General features: G+C 36.1%; 2 protein-coding genes across 2 annotated transcripts; one reads left to right on the top strand and one right to left on the bottom strand.

Moving 5' to 3' along the window:
- Nucleotides 1–292: 292 nt before the first annotated feature.
- Nucleotides 293–2883, top strand: LOC127948963 (amine sulfotransferase). Its single transcript, XM_052545850.1, has 6 exons — nucleotides 293–490; nucleotides 1567–1772; nucleotides 1946–2072; nucleotides 2199–2293; nucleotides 2400–2574; nucleotides 2663–2883. The coding sequence occupies exons 1-6, from the start codon at nucleotides 349–351 to the stop codon at nucleotides 2788–2790; spliced, it is 873 nt and encodes a 290-aa protein (XP_052401810.1). The 5' UTR covers nucleotides 293–348; the 3' UTR covers nucleotides 2791–2883.
- Nucleotides 2884–5349: 2466 nt separating this feature from the next.
- On the bottom strand, nucleotides 5350–13493 carry LOC127948934 (eukaryotic translation initiation factor 3 subunit D). Its single transcript, XM_052545807.1, has 16 exons — nucleotides 13334–13493; nucleotides 12347–12472; nucleotides 12184–12229; nucleotides 10844–10980; nucleotides 10648–10733; nucleotides 10492–10564; nucleotides 9106–9227; nucleotides 8883–9015; nucleotides 8591–8738; nucleotides 7104–7234; nucleotides 6907–6992; nucleotides 6441–6570; nucleotides 6219–6361; nucleotides 5938–6130; nucleotides 5540–5633; nucleotides 5350–5441 (listed from the first exon to the last, which is right to left on the bottom strand). The coding sequence occupies exons 2-16, from the start codon at nucleotides 12467–12469 to the stop codon at nucleotides 5428–5430; spliced, it is 1659 nt and encodes a 552-aa protein (XP_052401767.1). The 5' UTR covers nucleotides 12470–12472; nucleotides 13334–13493; the 3' UTR covers nucleotides 5350–5427.
- Between the last annotated feature and the right edge of the window lie 5370 nt (nucleotides 13494–18863).

Below are 18863 nucleotides of genomic sequence, written 5' to 3'. Positions count from 1 at the left end.
AGACCCCACCTGTTGCTTACTAACTTTTATGCTGTTTAAGAATTTGTATTTGTTTTATTTTCAAATTAGTTATATTAATTTTTAAACTATTGTTTCTAAAATATAAAGTCACATGATAATGTTATTCTGGGCTGATGTAAATATGCCTTTAGTTATAATAATATAATAGGCTAAATAAAGGCTAATATGTGACATGGATTCTATATCACTCTATATCATTATAATTAATGATTAACATCCAGCCTGGGCTGTCACTTTTTGCACACTGAATTCTTTTTCCACGCTGATTCCAAAGGTCATCTGCTTTTGCAGGTTCTTCACACTGCGGGTGGATGGAAGTGCAGCATAATGGAAAGTCTTAACAACTATCTCTTTAAATATAAGGGCTATGTTTTCGCAAAAGGCGAAACCACCGGGGAGTACATTGACTCTCTTCAACATTTTGAGATTCGTGCCAGTGATATTTTTTTGGTGACGTATCCCAAATCAGGTAAGATGATTAAGAAATATTTTAACGTTTCAGTTTAAAAATGTGTTTTCCTTTACATGAATCAATTTATTATACTGGGTTTCATCAAGGAGGGGGCATGATTATTGATTCTGTTAACAGGACAAGATATAGCAAATGTTTCACATTTTACTGTAAAAACTTCTAAGGCTATACAGTCATTCGTCTATATTGGCTCATGTTAATGTAATGGACAAAAAAGATCAGTAAAGGGGGTTTTATGACTCGCGATCCAAATGGTGGCACTACATGGTGCTAAGACTCAAAATATTATAAATAAATAAGATACTGCTAAGATTCTGTACCAATAGCAAACACCACAAATAACCATTGTTGGTGATAACGCATTGCAAGTAACTCGAGTTACGTAATCAGATTACTTTTTTCAAGTAACTAGTAACACGTTACTTTTTAATTTACAAGAGAATATCTGAGTTACTTTTTTAAATCAGTAAAGCAAGTTACTTTTTTCCCCAATTTATTGATTGACAGCTCTCCTGTCCCCATGTTGAGAGAAATCATATGTTACTGTAGTTCTAAAATAAATATGAATATGCATTAATTCATCTCAATCAAGAAAACAACATCAAAAACAGATTCAGTATTCCTCAAATGAATGAAAATAATGCAACTCAGAATATGACGAAAACCTGCAATAATTAATTGTTAAACCACACAAATATCCTTTATGTATTTAATCCCATTCTATAAACCAGTGGCTTTGCTTCTGACCTTCCATGATCCAGTTCAACCATACTAATAAGCAAAAAATAACTAGACAAACATTTGTGTGTCTTTTTTTATTTTTTAAGTGTGTTTAAATGTTTTCTTCTGCATTCTACTGTACGTACATAAAATTACTTTCCCTTTAACCTTTTTATGGAGTAATGCAATATTGTACGGCATTACTTTTAAAAGTAACTTTTCCTAACACTGCAAAAAACTTGCATGACATCTGGTCCCAGTCTCCCTTATTAAGACTTATATGCTAACTGTGTGTGTGTGTGTGTGTGTGTGTGTTGTCTTTGGTTGTAACATACTGAACCATATTTTTGCAGGTACAATATGGACTCAGAACATTATCAATTTAATTTGTGAGGACGCTACCGACCAAACGAAATTTCCCAACAATCTTGAGAAGATGCCTTGGTTAGAGTACCGTGAAGGTCGACCTGACTATTCCTTGCGCCCGTCTCCACGATTATTTGCCACCCATCTCACACCCACACTGATGCCACCAGGCCTTAGGGACAAAAGAGGAAAGGTAAGTATTTAGGCATTCTCTTATGCAAAAACTAAAATGAATAACTACTTCAATGAGTTTTATTTTGTGTGAGCAAATTCTATATCAGCCACTTGTTTGGTGATAAAATCTAATTTTAAATCAAGTTTTGTTTGGTCTAAGCCTCAATGCTCTTCATGTCTTTTAAATAACAGATCGTGTACGTGCTTAGAAATCCAAAAGACAATGCAGTGTCGTATTATCACTTTAGCCGCGTCTGGGCCAAGCTTGAGACACCCAAGAGCTTTGAAGACTTTCTGCAGCAGTATCTAGCAGGAAATGGTAAGCAATACAGCACGTTAGAATATTTTTAACCTGTTAAATGTAAACACTAAATTCAGGATCAATCATTTTTGTACAATAGGTGTCACTTTAAACAGAATTATCAAGTCATACCTCATGTTTTAGTTGGCGGTTCATCTTGGTTTGATCATGTCCGAGAGTGGTACAGTAAAAGAGACCAATACAGCATCCTTTTCCTGTCATACGAGGACATGGTAATGGTGAGTAATCACAGCCTCAAAATGTCAAAACCACTTACAGGATGCTAAATATTAAAGATTTATTTTCATACCTTCCTTACACTGATGAATTTGGCACCACATTCAGGATCTCAGGACAGCGGTGGAGAAAATCTGCAAGTTCTTGGAGAAAAATCTGGATGACGCTGCTATCGCACATATTGTGGAGAAGGCCACTTTTAGAAACATGAAGAAGGATCCAAGGGCAAACTATGAATTCATTCCTGGTGATCTACTGCTTAAGCCCCAGTTCATGCGCAAAGGTCAGTGTTCAAAGGTTATAATCTTTTAAAGTGTAGATAAGATGAATCCTTCACTTCCACGGTTGTTATAATTGCTCTGATTTTGCAGGCACAGTAGGAGACTGGAAGAACACATTCACCGTGGCACAAAATGAGATGTTTGACCAGATTTTCGAAGAAAGAATGAAAAACGTACCGCTGCACTTCATTTGGGACTTTGACAATAAAACCAATTGAAACTATTCACAAAACAAGAGAACTAGCATGTTTTGCCATTGGACCTTAAACACTTTTTACTGGTAAATCTAATATTAAAAACTTCCAAATTATCGTTTCTGAAGGTTTTTTTTTATTATTTATATTTTTAAAAAAAAGAAATTAATACTTTTATTCGGCAAGGATGCATTGATTTGATTTAAAGCAGGGGTCCTCGACTCATGGACCTCGAGACCTTTCCTGCAGAGTTTAGCTCCAACCCACATCAAGCCAGAGCAAACTATTCAAGGTTTTCAAGATAATTAGTTTTAGGCAGGTGTGTTTAATCCAAGTTGGAGTTAAAAAGTGGATCACAAGGTCCAGAGTTGACGACCACTGATATAAAGTGACTGTAAATGCTGTTCTATTGAACCTTCTTCATAAAATAATCCTACATAATGTATCTTGATTTCCAAAATGAGTAATGAATATAGTCAAAACTTTGCTAAACAATGGTTAAACCATATCCACATGCTTTCTATCATCTGATTATACTTTTTTAGAAAGTAAAAGGCCTTTTAGTATAATTCTAGTTCTAGTTTAGTATACATTTTATCAGCATGTTTGTTATCTGGGAATCAAACCCATGATCTTGGCATTTCTAAAACAATGTTTCATCAATTAAGATTAAATAAGATTTATCAGCATTTATCAGAGTTTTTAAACAGGGTTTCTGTAGGTGTTTTAAGCTCAAATTTAAGACTTTTTAAGACGTGCACAAATCAAATTAATACCATATGAGCGGGGTAGGGCAATGTCTATAGTACCATATTTAACTTAAAAAATTACTGTAAAAAGCATAATTTACAGTTCAGATATGTTTTCACAAAAAAGTTTTATAAAATGATCAACTTTTCAAACATTTCAGCCTCTAAATTATTGTTAAGAAAACGTGTCAACGAGTCAAAAGTGTTAATTATTATATCAATTTAAACAATTATTATCAAATTATTACGTCAAACAAATCAGGGGTGTGCCATATTGACAAAAACTATATCTCAATAATATTCAGGGAATTTATCGATAACGATTATTAGATAATATTTTGCCTGTCATTGTGCTGATATCTTAAGGACTACCGTGGACAGCTGGCTCCTCAAATTTTCTTCATATTCTGTGTGGTCAGTTCACAGCAGTAATATAAATAAATAATTTCTGACAAGTTTTTCGGGCATTTTTAACTTTAACTCATTTTTTCTAAAAGTATGCACCATCTTTTGAGTCAAATTCTTGCATTTGGGTTGTTACCAAGCAAATTAAATCAGTATCGACAAAATGTATCTCTGAAATGCAGATGAAACATAGAAGCTGTGTTAGAAGTGTCATTTAGATTTATTCACACAATGTTTAATGCAGGTCTGAGGGACATTATATACTTTGATCTGCAATTACAAATGCATAAATAATGTTTTGATATTTTAAACATAAAACATTAAAAACTGATGTTTGAAATATATATATATATATATATATATATATATATATATATATATATATATATATATATATAAATGAAATGGTACATTACACGTGAAATGAAAACTGCCAGCATGCGGCAGCAAGTCACTGTTAATAAGTGAATCATTGCGTTTGAACCGAATCATTTAAACAGGTGATTCATTTAGGAACAAAAAGCGTCCTGTTGCTCAGACGCAAAACAACGCTGTGGCTGTGTTTGGAATTATTTTTTGTTAGAAATGAAATATAGCAAAAACAGGAAATATAGCGTCTAAAAACGTTAAGTATCTTAATATTAACTACTTGTTTACTGAACGGTTGTATAAATATATCACATCTGTGATCATGCTTACCTTTGGAGAAAAAAAACCCTACTCTTCGTGTGATATTAACTATATGAAGTAATATGAATACATTTTCTGGCCCCTGACTTAAAATATGTGATATTTTTTTATGCATTTTAATAGACTGATTCATGTGCACTAGTCTGAACTACTAGACTTCATCACCTTCATGTATGCATGCACTCTATAGTTTTTTTTTTTTTTTTTGCTTTTCGTGATATAATCATATCAAATCACACATTGTTCATATTATTGCACACCCCTATGTTTAAATTTTTGTATTACATTGTCCTCTTATCGATCCAGAAGTTCACATTTAAAGTTCCGCGTGTTTGCAGAGAAAAAACACGGGTCGATAGTTTTATTGAAAATGCTCATTCATTCTCGTCCAGCAGGTGGAGTGTTTGATCGAAATATAACGGTTTCCCGGTAAAGGCAGAACACAAAGCAGTGCAGCACTGGACTTTGAATGTGGCTCTCGTGTATATTCAATGAAATCATAGCCTTCTGAAGTTTAATCGTCACATTCATCCTTATCTAAATTCTGGTCTATCTTGTTCAATTTAAGACTTTTTAAGGCCTTAAACTAAACTTAAGACCCCGCGGAAACACTGTTAAATGAAGGGCCATCTATATTGCTCTTAAGATCCAGAACCTAATCTATAATGAGTAAAATAGGCAAAGCAGTCAAACCTGAATGTGCTCATTTTTAAACGGACAGAGACATCACCACAGTAAATTAATAATCAATTATCTTTATTCAGCTTTGACAGCAGTGAAACACATAATGCCAGCAGCTGTGGTAGGTAATGATGCTTTAATTGTCTTCATCTGTTGGGAGAAATTCAAAAAGCATCAGAAACCAAGGTAACCAGATAAAAACTAAATAGTATGGAAAAAGACACTGTGAGAAATAATGTTATCCTTACCCTCTTCATCTTCTTCCTCATCCTCATCATCCTCCTCTTCATCTTCATCTGAGCTGAAGGTTCCATCAGGCAGGCTGTACACCCTAATTACTTGCTGTTAGGGACACACACACACAAGTTATATATCTATTATGTTGTTTGCAGAAAAATACTTTGAAGTTGCCAAGGTGATTCCTACTGGCACAGTATTGCAGCTAAAATTAACACCACCGATACCACACAGGTTTGTTAAACAGTGTACTTATTTTTTTCTACTCAAGGTTTGCTCATAATAAAGAATGCTTAGATGAGTTTTATAAATGATTAAAACAAAACGACTCCTCTAGTAGATTTGGAGCATCAAATATCTCAATTCTGCAACGCATCAGACTAGAATCCCAGCACAGCTTCCTCCTTGCCTTATTAGGGTCTTTGAGGATGAGGTATTTGCCCTCCTCCAGCTTGCGACAGATGTCAATCACACAGCGCAGGATGCCCCAGGCGTTCTCCATGCTCAGGTTAATTTGGCTGGCAAACTCATTGGGCTTGAACTGCTGTGTGCCCAAGACGACATGCCTAGATGAGTCCTTGACATGATAACGGGAGACGTACCTACAGAGCGAAGGATGTGCAGTGAGAAATCAGACAGGAAATGACTGGAAAATTCAACATCACATAGAAACGGTTCTATGGTACTCACCCTAATTTGAGGTACTCAGATCCCGCGAGAATAGCACAGCAGGTCCAACGGGCCAATTTGTAACTGTTGTTCTTCAGCTCTGTGGCAAGCACCGCTCCTCTCTGGGAATCCAGTTTCTGTCTCCAGTCCACTCCATTGCAGTACTGTCGAGAGCACAGAATTAGTTCACCCTTATCTCTGAAACTCCAAATACAATTATCCAGCCCTCTTTCTGTGTCTTACTCGGGAGTCCCACTCGTTCAGGGTCTTGACATTGATGAAAGAGACTTCTCCGTTGGCGCCAGTCATCACTCCATCATGCTCACAGCGTACAATGAGGTCAATGTCATCCCCCAGCATCCACCTCCGGTACCTGAGATCAGTCAGGTAAGATCACGACTTCCAATTTTATATACTTTGTTAGCAATTAATAATCCCTTATATTATATTTATTCATCATTCTAAGGCTGTTAAAACAGCACTCAAATACAATTTCTAGGCTCAAACACCATGTATATTCTGTTACAAAATTAAAGTCAAATCAAATTTTAAGCCACATATGGAAACAAAAAGAAAACAAAAAAAGAGAAAAGGCAAAAAATAGATGAGGAAATCAGCCTAAATTGGTAAATTGTGCAAAAAAACTAATTTTATATATATGTGTGTGTGTGTGTGCACGTATGTATGGCTAGCAGAGCTCAGCACAAACCTGTAGGCAACAGATGCCACCTCACTCTTCTCCGTGTCCTCCTCAACAAATGGGTTAGGATTGGGAAACTTGTACCTCTCTCCTCCCTGACATCAAAGCAACAAAAAACATTCAAACAAATGTATTTTTCTGAAATGGAATATGGATGTTCATGAATTGTGTTAATGGCTGTTTTCTGTGGAGAAACACAGGCGTACCATTCTGAGACACTGCTGGCTGAAGTTGTGATTGATGTAGGTGGCCTCCATGGCCAGGTTTCGGGGGGAGTTAAGGGAACTGCCCTCGTCCTGAGGAGGCTCATTCGCAGTCTCACTCACAGTAAGCAGGTCTACAAGGGAGAAAAGGTTTAAGCTTTAAAACTGCGCAGATACTACTTTATGCAGCAAAAACATAAATAACTGGATTATCAGGGCTTTACAGTAAGGATTTTATTTAACTCTTTTCACCAGTTATCACATTAGTTTTCAAAGACTCAACCAACAACAATAAAGGAAATTATCAAAAAAAAAAATTATCATCTCTGGAACCATTTTGAGGTCCGAGATAAATGTTTTTCATTCAATGTTACAGGTTAGAGTTAATAAACGTGTTATCATTTTTTTATAAATCTTCAATGAAATAAAATGTCTATAATTTCCAGCTTTCATTGCAGATTAACATAACACCATATTGACAGTTGTACTGATTCACTGATTCTTACATTAAGCATCTTTAATAACTGAAAGTCCCAAGACTATATAAAAAAAAATACTTTACTTTGGTGACATATTTACATTTTCAGAATCTGCAAGAAGATTGCTCAAAAACAAATAATGCATAAATATTATTGCAAATAAATGCAGCCCAAAACAGTACAGCTAATCTCCAAACAGTCAGAAATTAATTTCAAGAATGAACAAAGTGGTGTCAATGAGTTTGAAGTTCGTTGTTAAAAAAAAGAAAAGGACAAAATGGAAAGATAAAGGATGATCTATGCTATGGATGATTATAGCTCTCTATGAACCATACAGACTTTATTCAAGCCACAAATATACAAACATTTTGCTGAAAGATGCACAACAGACATTCTTCCAGACTAGGGTGAATCCATCATGTACATTAACAACAATCTGGGATAAATATAATATAATTCAATGGAAAATGATAAGAGTGGCACAGCAGCAGTTTGACAGCCTGAGCCTGACAAGCCTGTGTTGTTGACACTGAATGGCGCACACCAGTCTGTGTACACATAGAAAACAATGGCCTGGTTTCACAGACGGGGGACAGACTAAACCAGGATTAAGCCATAGTTCAATTAGAACATTTAAGTATTTTTTTTAATAAATGTGCCTTACAAAAAAATATTGTTTTGTGTCAAGAGGGACACCAGTAAAGGCATTTATTTATTTTTAGATCAATCAGTGCAAGTTTCTTTCAGTTGAACCAGCTCAGATTTACATTTTAATCCGGGACTAGGTTTAAGCCTCGTCTGTGAAATTGGGGGAATGTGTTGTAAAAATGTGGCAAGGTGTGAAATTGCGCTACTCGTCTGGTGTGCCACCCCCTTCACGCAATCCCTTTTTGACCCCTTCATATCAATACAAAAGGAAACGCAAGCGCCCTCGAGTTAAGTACGAATATGGCCAGCATAAGACTTTGACACCCATCAAAATGAGGCACATTCATTGAAGCACATGCTTACCAAAATCAGAGTTGTCTCTCTTGTCAAAAAAGAGCTTGTTGCCCACACGCTGAACGATGATATCCCAGGAGTTGACGGAGCGTGTGCAGCACATCAGAGTTGCCAGGATGGCATCAGTGGCAAACACATTGCCCTGGGTTTTTGCCAACTGTGGATGTTATTTTCAGAACAAAATAAATTAGCATTGCCATTTATATTAGAAAAAAAAGACATCTATGAGATTATCAGACACAAGCAGCAATGACAACTGAAGTGGCCGTGTGTGTGTGTGTGTGTGTGTGCGTTAGAATACCTTGCGGATCACAGGGTCATCAGTGGTGGTCACGGTGTGGAAGATCCTCTTGATGCTCTTGAGTGGTTTTTCGTTGCGTGTGGTGACGCGATCGAAAGCCTTGTCGTAGTGCTCAAGAGCTCCACAGCACTCACTGAGGAAAAGAAAGTCAATCAAGGACTCCCTCAAGAGCAACTCCTACAAAATTATCTGTCAGTGAGATCATCAACGTCAGAGTGCTTACATGTCAGCCGGGTCAGCCACATCCATGTATCTCATTTTCATGAGCCTGGGGAAGTCCATCTCCTCCTTCACCTCCCAGTCACTGCGCACCTCCACAGAGGAGTCCCTGGGCTTCAGCTGGGCCTGAGGTCACCGGAGGAGAGAGTCCAAATTAATGCAGAAGGATATTTAGCCAATGAAGGAGCAGGGAAGTGAAGAGCAAGAGAGTTTTGTACCCAGTTGATACAGAAACTCAATACTAAAACTAGGGGTGGCCAATATGACCAAAAACTTATATCACAAAATGAGTCATTTTATTTCACAGTAAAATTATCACAATATAGTTATTTTTGCTTGAACAAAGTTGTTACATCTCAAATTTCTTATTAATTTTAATTTGTAAACGGGTGTAAAAACATCATAGCAACAACTATTGTTAGACTAAATAAAGCAGATTTAAAAGTTCAGTCTTACCTAAGACAAATAGAAATTAATAAAATAAGAACAAAAACTGTACCAACAGAAACTAATTATGAGCAACAGAACAAACAAATAAAATAGAACAAAGATATAAATGAAACTGTACTTGGACAATATTCAGGTAAGTCTAGCTATCAGAAATATCAAATACTTCCTAAATAATATCATCAGATTTAAAAACAAAACAATAGTCTTCATTGTATGAATTAAATATAGATTCATTTTTATTAAATCTACAAGTATTTTGTTATATTATTTATTATTCTGTCACATTAAGACCTAATGCACAGCTCTAATATACTGACACACATCTGATTCTAACCAACTGTGTTTACATATACACACATTCAAAGACATCAATTTTGACATTTTAAAGCACAATAAGTTATGAAAAATAACTCAATTCAGAACTCAGACGTTGTGTGAACAGCTTCCTTGTGCATGTGAAACAGTTCTTTTTCATTGCTTATTGAGCTTCACCTATTTCAAAATTGCTTGCTTGTTTTTTTCAAAACACAAGAAAATGAACTACAACGTCATGTGAGCATAACCACTATAGAAATTACTGATTATATAGTATCTTATGGATAATACAGAATCTTAATGAAGTATTTATGTTAACAGTAAGTTGAATGTAAAAGGATATGAAAAAAAAGGTCAAAATCTCCATACAAAATATCTGACAATAAGCTTGGAAAAATGACTATTTAATAGAGAAACATTTAAAGGTGTTATGCTATATTAACTCAGTTTCACCAAGGGATGAATGAAAAGTCAAATGCTGTAAAAAGATGTGGAAAACATGATTGGCAGTAACAGTGTGCATCAAAATTTAAACCGAAATAAGAAAATGAAAGTGGAGGTGTAATGCTGTTGTACTGGAGATCAAAGAAAAGATGAAAAGAGATGAAACAGATGCATTTCATACCTGTGACTTCTGATCCCACTTTTGCCGAACCCCAAATTGCTTCTGGAATTTCTTCTGCAAGCGCATACGGTCCCTTTTCAGAGAAATATGAGGGTAAGTTTGTGTTAACAGGTCACAACTGAATTTAGCAGAATTAAGTGGTTAAGCAGAACTCACCTTTCCTTCTGCTTGGCGCTCTTAGGAAGGGTCTGCATGTTGAACTGAGTAAGGGTCCTGCGATCTTTATCTCTCCGAAGATTCCTCTGTAGAACAGAAGCACAGAATATGATAAAGACTTAGAAATGAGAGAACAGCGCAGCTTAGAAGAGAAGTTGGAGTAAGAGAGCAAGCATGTAAATGTTCAGAAACCCACCTGAGCGAACCGCATGCGGTTCTTCTGATAGGCGGTCTTCTGAGTCTTGGCAGTGTCCACCAACTGGAAGCTGGTCTCATCCTCCTCATGGAAATAAGCATACTGACTGCCGCCTCCAAACTGAGAGGAGTATTTATCTAAACAGAACAGAGAACAACAATTATGATTATGAATTACAACGGACTAGGGGTGTAACGGTACATGTATTCGTACCGGACCATTTCGGTACAGGTCTTTCGGTATGGTGCACGTGTGTACCGAATGACCGAATGCAATATTTTGTGTGCGGAACATATACATTTTCGTGTTTCCAAACGTACATATTAAGTGAGGGAAGTCTCCGTGTTCAGCTCAAATCCCGCCCTGCAGCTGATTCTAAGGACGGTGACACACTGGCTGCGTGGCGTTTCTGCTGGGGGTCAGTTGCGTGACGGCTGCTTTGCGTTTTCTGTATCTTTACACACCAGAATCGTGCCTGACGCGGTGCTGGCATGCTGCTCCTTTTGTAGGTGTCATAGAAGGAGACCGCCGACAGACCAGGATCTTTTCTCCACGACAACAATATCTATACTTCATGTTGAGCATAAATATAAAGCCTACTGATAAAGGACACCGTCAACAGTATTGACAGCAAAATAGACTATGTTTGAAAGGTGCAATATGCCAGTGTGTCACCGGCCTAAGGTTTTCAAAAGGCATCACGAGAGTATGAACATCACCACAACTAGGAAAAAAAATTTGTAATTCAAACGCAGCTCCCGTTGGCATTTAAACAGACCTTTGCTCTTAATTCTTATCGGTCCAACACAATAACGAAATTTGAGCAGGTCTAAAAACTGAAACTGTTGATGCTGCACTTTATACTTTGGAAAAGTTATATATTTTTAAATATGAGCAGGCCTACAAGTTGGGATTGGTAATGCTTCACTGTAACCATAGTTATTTATTTATATTTTTGATTATATTTTATTATATGATATTAGTTTGAGACTGAGAGTATTTTATTTCGTGGAGAACTTTGCAGCAGTATTTTATTTCCTATTCTTTTTTTATTTTATAAATATTTTATTAAAAAGTATATAAAAAAATGTAAACAAATTGTTAAAAAAAAGTTTATAGTAATAAACAACCTTCAGTTTAATGCTTGCATTTCATTCCCTTACTGTACCAAAAATTAACCGAACCGTGACTTTAAAACTGAGGTACGTACCGAACCGTGATTTTTGCGTACCGTTACACCCCTACAACGGACTTTACCAAAACAGGAAGGATATTTCTCTCACATTCATAGCAGCTGCTGTTGGGCAAATGCAAATAAAAATAAATGTGCAAACACTCACTTGTGTATCTCTTATCCTGGTATGTTGCACCAGTCCAGTCTGCTACCTGTGTACAAAAATGACTGCAATTACCAAAAAGATTACAAAAATCAATTATGATCATCCACCTTTCAGAGTCTAACAACATAACGGAATTGGCCCGGGAATATTTAAGAGGATTTACCTTTCCCAGTCGGTCTCCCTTACTAAAAGGCTGGTAGGGCATGTCCTTAAACTTCTCAGGAACAGCACAAGGACCCCATCCTGATGGGTTGTCCTGGATCACAGGTGCATGGAACTTTGCCATTCCCTGAAAGATGATGTACATAATTAGCAGTATAACATAAGGCGCCACTTAAGTCATTTCCATGTATTATATTTTATGATATATACTTCTATTATGCCTTGTCTCTTATTTTTGAGCACTGACTTTACATTAAACATTACTAGCATAAGTAGTGAATTAACAGCAAAAATTTAATGCAATGCAAGTAAAGGAAATTGCATTATTTTATCATTTGAGAAAAAAAAACTGCAATACCCAACACAATCACTATACTTTTTAATTCAGATTATATCTATGTAAAAGCCGGTTCCGGACACATGACCTAAAGATGTGTTCTCATTGGTCAGTGAGTATTCTTTGACTGACGAAACAAGAAAAATCGATATTCAGCACGAAAAGAACGCTATTAAATGAATTCGACAAAAAGAACATATTCGTTAGAACGTTTTGTCGCAAAAAAAATAGCACGTGGGATGACCAGGACTAAGGATGCTCGCATCTATGATCACTGTGCAGGACAATTTCTACGACAGAGATTTTACGAGCGGCCATGATGAAAAGTCTCGCCACAAAAAAAATAAAAATAAAATAAAAATTAAAAAAAATCACACACAAGAACCCTTCCGTGGTGATTTGACAACATTCACATTTTTAAAAGGCATATGTTATTACTCCACGGAAGTCGCTGACAGTGTGTCGACAATGGAGCCTGAGTGATGAACAGCAACGCGGAAGAATTGAGAGCGTGATCGTTAGCAGGGCACATGCGTCCTCTCGTTACACGAGAACGAACTGATCTCAGGAATATTCTTCGTGCTTCAGTTTTTCGCCTTTGTTCTTGATTGTTATAATGCACCATCTGAGATCATTTCAAGCAAAACTTACCTTTTCTAGAGTTCAAGAATTCGTATTTATTGAAGGTTGCACGACTACTCCCGGACGGTATGGTGAGAGCCCGTGCCGTAAAGGGACGCGTGACTCCAAATTTACGACACTTCACAAATAAAATAAAAGTCTGCCGTATTTGAGAACGTATCATAAACAAAAGTGCACATACGTCCACAGCAAATATAAAAAAAACCTTTAGATTGGAAACACAAACAAGCAATTCAATTTAAAGAATAAATGGATCATATGTCTGTACATTTAAACCATCTTTATTATATGTTTAATGCCAGTGTACCTGACTTATTTTTGTGGGATAAATAAAGGAACTAATTTTAAGACTGGTTTCGCATAAGATTTATGAAGATCTATTGAGAGAGGTATTGCATTACAGTGAGATGAATTTTACACTTGCTAAGACATTTTCTAAGCTGTGAGAAGCTCTGTCTGTCTATTTTTTTTTCACCTGTGTCATTCCTGTTAGTCAGTGCCTTTTGTGTCCCTAGTCTTGCCTAATTTCTTTCTTTTTTCTTTTTTTTCTTTTTTTTTTTTTTTTTTTTTACAAACGTTAAAATATCTGTTTTAAAGCTGTCTTAAACATAAATAACCCAAAGTTTAATTTTAAGAATAATGAAGCCAAGATTTGTTGTTTATTTATTTAAACATTTACAGCATTTGAAACCTACAGGTATATCACCATTTTCCCGTGTCCTCAGGCTTGTGTATCTCATTTCATGATAACAACTATGAGTGTGTTTGTTTGTTTGTTTGTTTATGTTGTTATATAAAGATGGTATATCAGTAACTTCTAATTTATAGATTTTCAGTGACTAAATGTGACCACAGACCCGACCATGGACCTGGACCAGAATAAATAAGCTTTCCATCGATGTTTAGTTTGTTGGGATAGGACAATATTTGTCTGAGATACAACTCTTTGAAAATCTGGAATCTGAGGGTGCAAAAAACAAACAAACAATTAATCGCCTTTAAAGTTGTCCAAATGAAGTCATTAGCGATGCATATTACTACTCAAATATTAAGTTTTGATATATTGACACTTGACAGTAAGGAATTTACAAAATATTTTCATGGAACACAATCTTTACTTAATATCCCAATGATTTGTGTCATAAAATAAAATTTTGACCAATACAATGTATTTTTGGCTTTACTACAAATATACCCCATCAACTTAAGACAGGTTTTGTGGTCCAGGGTCACAAATTTATTTTAACAATTATAAACACATTTGTCACGTCACACGGAAACAGTGACTTAAAGGGTTAGTTCACCCAAAAATCTAAATTATGTCATTAATGACTAACCCTCATGTTGTTCCAAACCCGTGAGACCTCCGTTTATCTTCGGAAAACAGTTTAAGATATTTTAGATTTAGTCCGAGAGCTCTCAGTCCCTCCATTAAAACTGTGTGTACGGTATACTGTCCATGTCCAGAAAGGTAAGAAAAACATCATCGAAGTAGTCCGTGTGACATCAGAGGGTCAGTTAGAATTTTTTGAAGCATCGAAAATACATAACTAACCCTTTAATCCCAGTGTGTCCTTGTGTTTTTTTCTTGCCAAAAAACATAAATATCAGTAAATTTGCACATCTTGGTGTTTTTGTAGTGTGTGAAAATAATAAAGTAAGTACCGTAAATACAGTATGATTTTCTTGTCACATTAACTTATTCAGCCTCTACAGTGTGACTGCTTTTCAACTCTGACCTGCTTTTCCAGTATTTTTTAAATATTTGATTAACAGTTTTTTGTTCTTAGGTAATTAATATTTTAGGTACAATGTGATTGCTCTGAAGAGCATCAAAACCCACTCAACTCCATTCATGTGCATGTCAACAAGGCATGTGTTAAGTTGAGTTAACCGCAGTGTAGGCGGCACAGTTTGAGGATATGTTTGGGCCAAGTTCCCGGCCTCCTGGAGATAAACACTATCACAAAAAAAAAAAAGTCCCAAAAGAAGGCATCATGCAAAATAATAATAAGTGTTTGTTGAAAATATTTAAATGCCATCTATTCATTTGCATTGTGTTTGCACTTGTGTGTATCTTTTTTGTATTCCCTCACTATTCCAAAAACCTCCACTGGATTAAGGCTATTCAGTTTTTTTTAAGTATGTAAACTGTAAATGTGTTATCTTCACTACTAGCCCCATTGCATAATTTCCTTCACTCTATACTACACACACAGTGATAAAAGGCTAAATACCAGGCTGAGTTTATGCATTTCAGATCTCAGACTCTGCCGAGAGCCCTTGTAGTGTGAAAAGCTTCATGCATTTATTCATCTATTCAAGATGCTATGATCCAAGACGATGTAAAAAAGCGATGCTGAGCACTCAGTTGAGTGCACTACTCAGCAAATGGGGGCAGAATTAGCGTAGTCTGACACAAACACACAAAAGACCTATGGGACACACTGGCTTTCTGTTCATTCAACGTGAAACTAATGAAGGCATTCATGTACAGACCCTGTCAAAGTTATAGACTGATGGCATTGTGTAACTTGACAGCTTTGATGGGATACTTGCTGAGACATTCAGTGTTCATTTTATACTGGAAAAAACAGTTCAGACTCTATTGAAAGGTAAGAAACTGCAGATTTGGACTGATATAACAATCCCGAGGATGATATACAGTATGCCTTGAGGCGCTGAAAAGGTTTCTTTTTCCTGGAAATACTGCTTCTTCACTGGGTGTAGTTAGATTTGGGCCTCACAAATCCAATTGCTTCCCTAAATATCCCAGATCAACTGGTGGCGTGGTTCTGGGGCTCCCTGATGTTGTTTCCCCTACAGCTTCCTGTACACATCTCAGAGAGTATGTGTGCTGTCTCTCATGTCATCAATCTATTTTAGGGATTCTCTCTACTGGTATTTTACATCTCTTCCGTTTTATCTTTGGCTCAATAGAGAGGAGGCATATTTTACGCTCTTGCTCACATTAGGAGAGATTGGGAGTCCGTTTGATGTTTTGGGAGCTTTTGCTAATGAAAGGAATTGCCCTCTGGACTGAGCACCACTTTATTTTAGTTATGTGATGTTAGACACTGATATGTGAAAGCAGAGCGGTGTCATCCTTCTTTCTCTAATAATGGCACATCTGGATCTGCAGTCACGCGAGAAAAGTTTTTCACTACACCTGAGACAAAAACAACACATTTGTGAGTGTTATCTTTAAACTGAGTGAGTGAGAAAGAATGTCAGTGTTCATATTGTAATATTCTGTTTAATGTGTCTGCTAATGCCACACTGTGAAATCTAAGAAATTATTTATTTAACACTTTAGCACTAGATTTTGTACAGTTGGTGTCTTAAAGTGACATGCTGAGATTTGTTGAACACTTTTACCAGAACATTACAATGAAAATGTTGTCAGCATACAACAATATAGCTTTGAAAGAAACTCTGTGTTGTATAAGATGTGTTGCGTTGTATAAGATGAAACAGTTCACGTCTGTCAATTAGGTAAGAGACCATGTTCTACACTTTCAATTATCTGGCAAAGTGGCAATATTTTCGGGGTAATATTGCAACAAATCAGAAATGACGAGGCAAAATAACTCATTAGAAGGTTTTTGACCTGTCTGGATGTTTAATATTATGTCCATTTTCATTGGACACACAAGCCATATTGCATACTTAGTGCACACCAACAGTAGTTCAGAGACCAGTTCTCACTATTAACTAGCTGCTTATTAGCATTATTAGCTTATTTGCAGTTTATTTGTAATTCTAAAGCCCATATTAATGCTTTAATCTGAATGACCTCTAGATCCCCTAATCTTATCTAATACCTAAAATCAACAACTACTTATAAGCAGCAAATTATGAATTAATGAAGTCTGAAGTTAATAGTGAGAATGGGTCCCCAATCTAAAGTGTGACCATGCTAAACCTGGTGGCATGTGGAATCTTCACATTTTATAGCGATAAATCAAAGCTGACGGCTGGCGAAGTTTAAGATCAGAGCTCTGACCCATGAGGTCATCACTGTGCACAGTTGGTTGCAGGGAGATAATAGGTGCAGAGAACCAATCAGACATCAACTGATTAAGAGTAATGGAAGTGTCTTGAGCTGAGCCAGTGAGGAAAGGTCAACGGATAATACAAACACACAAACCAGAATTAAATGCTATTGTTTCCTCCTCAAGGTGTATGTACTACAAAACATTTTTATTTCAAATACAGTAAATACCACTCTTTTGAACATTATATTTATCAAAGCATTTAAAAAAAAAAAATGAATGAATCATTTTAGTAATCAGTTGCTCAAAACCAGTATAACATTTCTAATGTTACAAAAGATTTATATTTCAAAGAAATCCTGTTTCTGTTGTATTCATCGAATAACCCTATATACAGTGGTGTGAAAAAGTGTTTTTCATGTTTTTCACAATTTAATGTTTCAGATCATCATACACATTTAAACATTAGTCAAAAGTAAACACGTTGGATTTTGTTTTCCCTTAATAATAAAAACCTTAATTTAAAAACGGCATGTTGTATATATATATATATATATATATATATATATATATATATATATATATATATATATATATAGTGTAGGTGAACAGTGTAAAGTAAAAACAAGGTATGCAAAACTGATATCCTATTAATTTAATAACATTATCACTTGTTATTATTGATATTACATAACTTCACTTTCTTTTCTTCTTCCAGTCTCTCAACTACTTTGTTTCTCCAACCACCTACTTACCTGCCACTCTATCTAATATCACCACATGAAACTTTCTTTCTTTGTTATTGTCTTCAGCCTGTTGGTCTCTTAGCAACGTGAATCATTTCCTCTGAGGCTAGAGTGAAGTTACGAAATGTATGTGAATTACAGTTTGGATCAGCTTCCATTTCGTTGCACATGTAAATGCTGTTATCTTGGTTTCTGTTTATTCAGTTAAACTGAACTGAAACAAAACTTTTCAGAACAGCCTTTGCAGACAAGGAATGACTTTTTATTCTTTTATTATGTGTTTTTTGTTCAGTTGCTGTCATTCTGTTGCACTGCTGAGCTTCTGTCACGAAAACAAATTCATCGTATGTGTAAACATGGCAATGAAGCTCATTCTAATTCTGATTCTGACTTTGGAGTTAAAATGAACATATAAGGGTGCACGTGAGAACTAAAAGTCATCAGAATCTCTGGGACGGCAGCAGAGATCATCACTCTTCTCAGAGACTTCAGCGCACTGCAATACAACAACAGTCTTTCCATAAAAGCCACCTAGCCTATGGGGTTCTCAAGAAGGAGAAATCAATCAATCCTCGCTGCGCAAAGGTTGCTGCACTCTGCAAATACTCGAGTCGCTGAGAGACAAGATACCTCGAGTGTTCTCTCAGTATGTGATACTAAGAGGCAGCAAATTAGAGGTGGTGACATTTAATTTGGCTCCTTTGGTGAAGCATTCTCCAGCACTCATGAAGGATTGCAATTAGGGCAGATGAGCTGTTTTACATCTTGGCCTGTCATTCATTTCCAGGTCGTCCACGG

The sequence above is a fragment of the Carassius gibelio genome, chromosome A3, assembly GCF_023724105.1.
Source record: "Carassius gibelio isolate Cgi1373 ecotype wild population from Czech Republic chromosome A3, carGib1.2-hapl.c, whole genome shotgun sequence".
NCBI lineage: Eukaryota > Metazoa > Chordata > Actinopteri > Cypriniformes > Cyprinidae > Carassius > Carassius gibelio.
The sequence above is the reverse complement of the archived record's forward strand: the minus strand, read 5'-3'. Positions and strand labels throughout refer to the sequence as shown.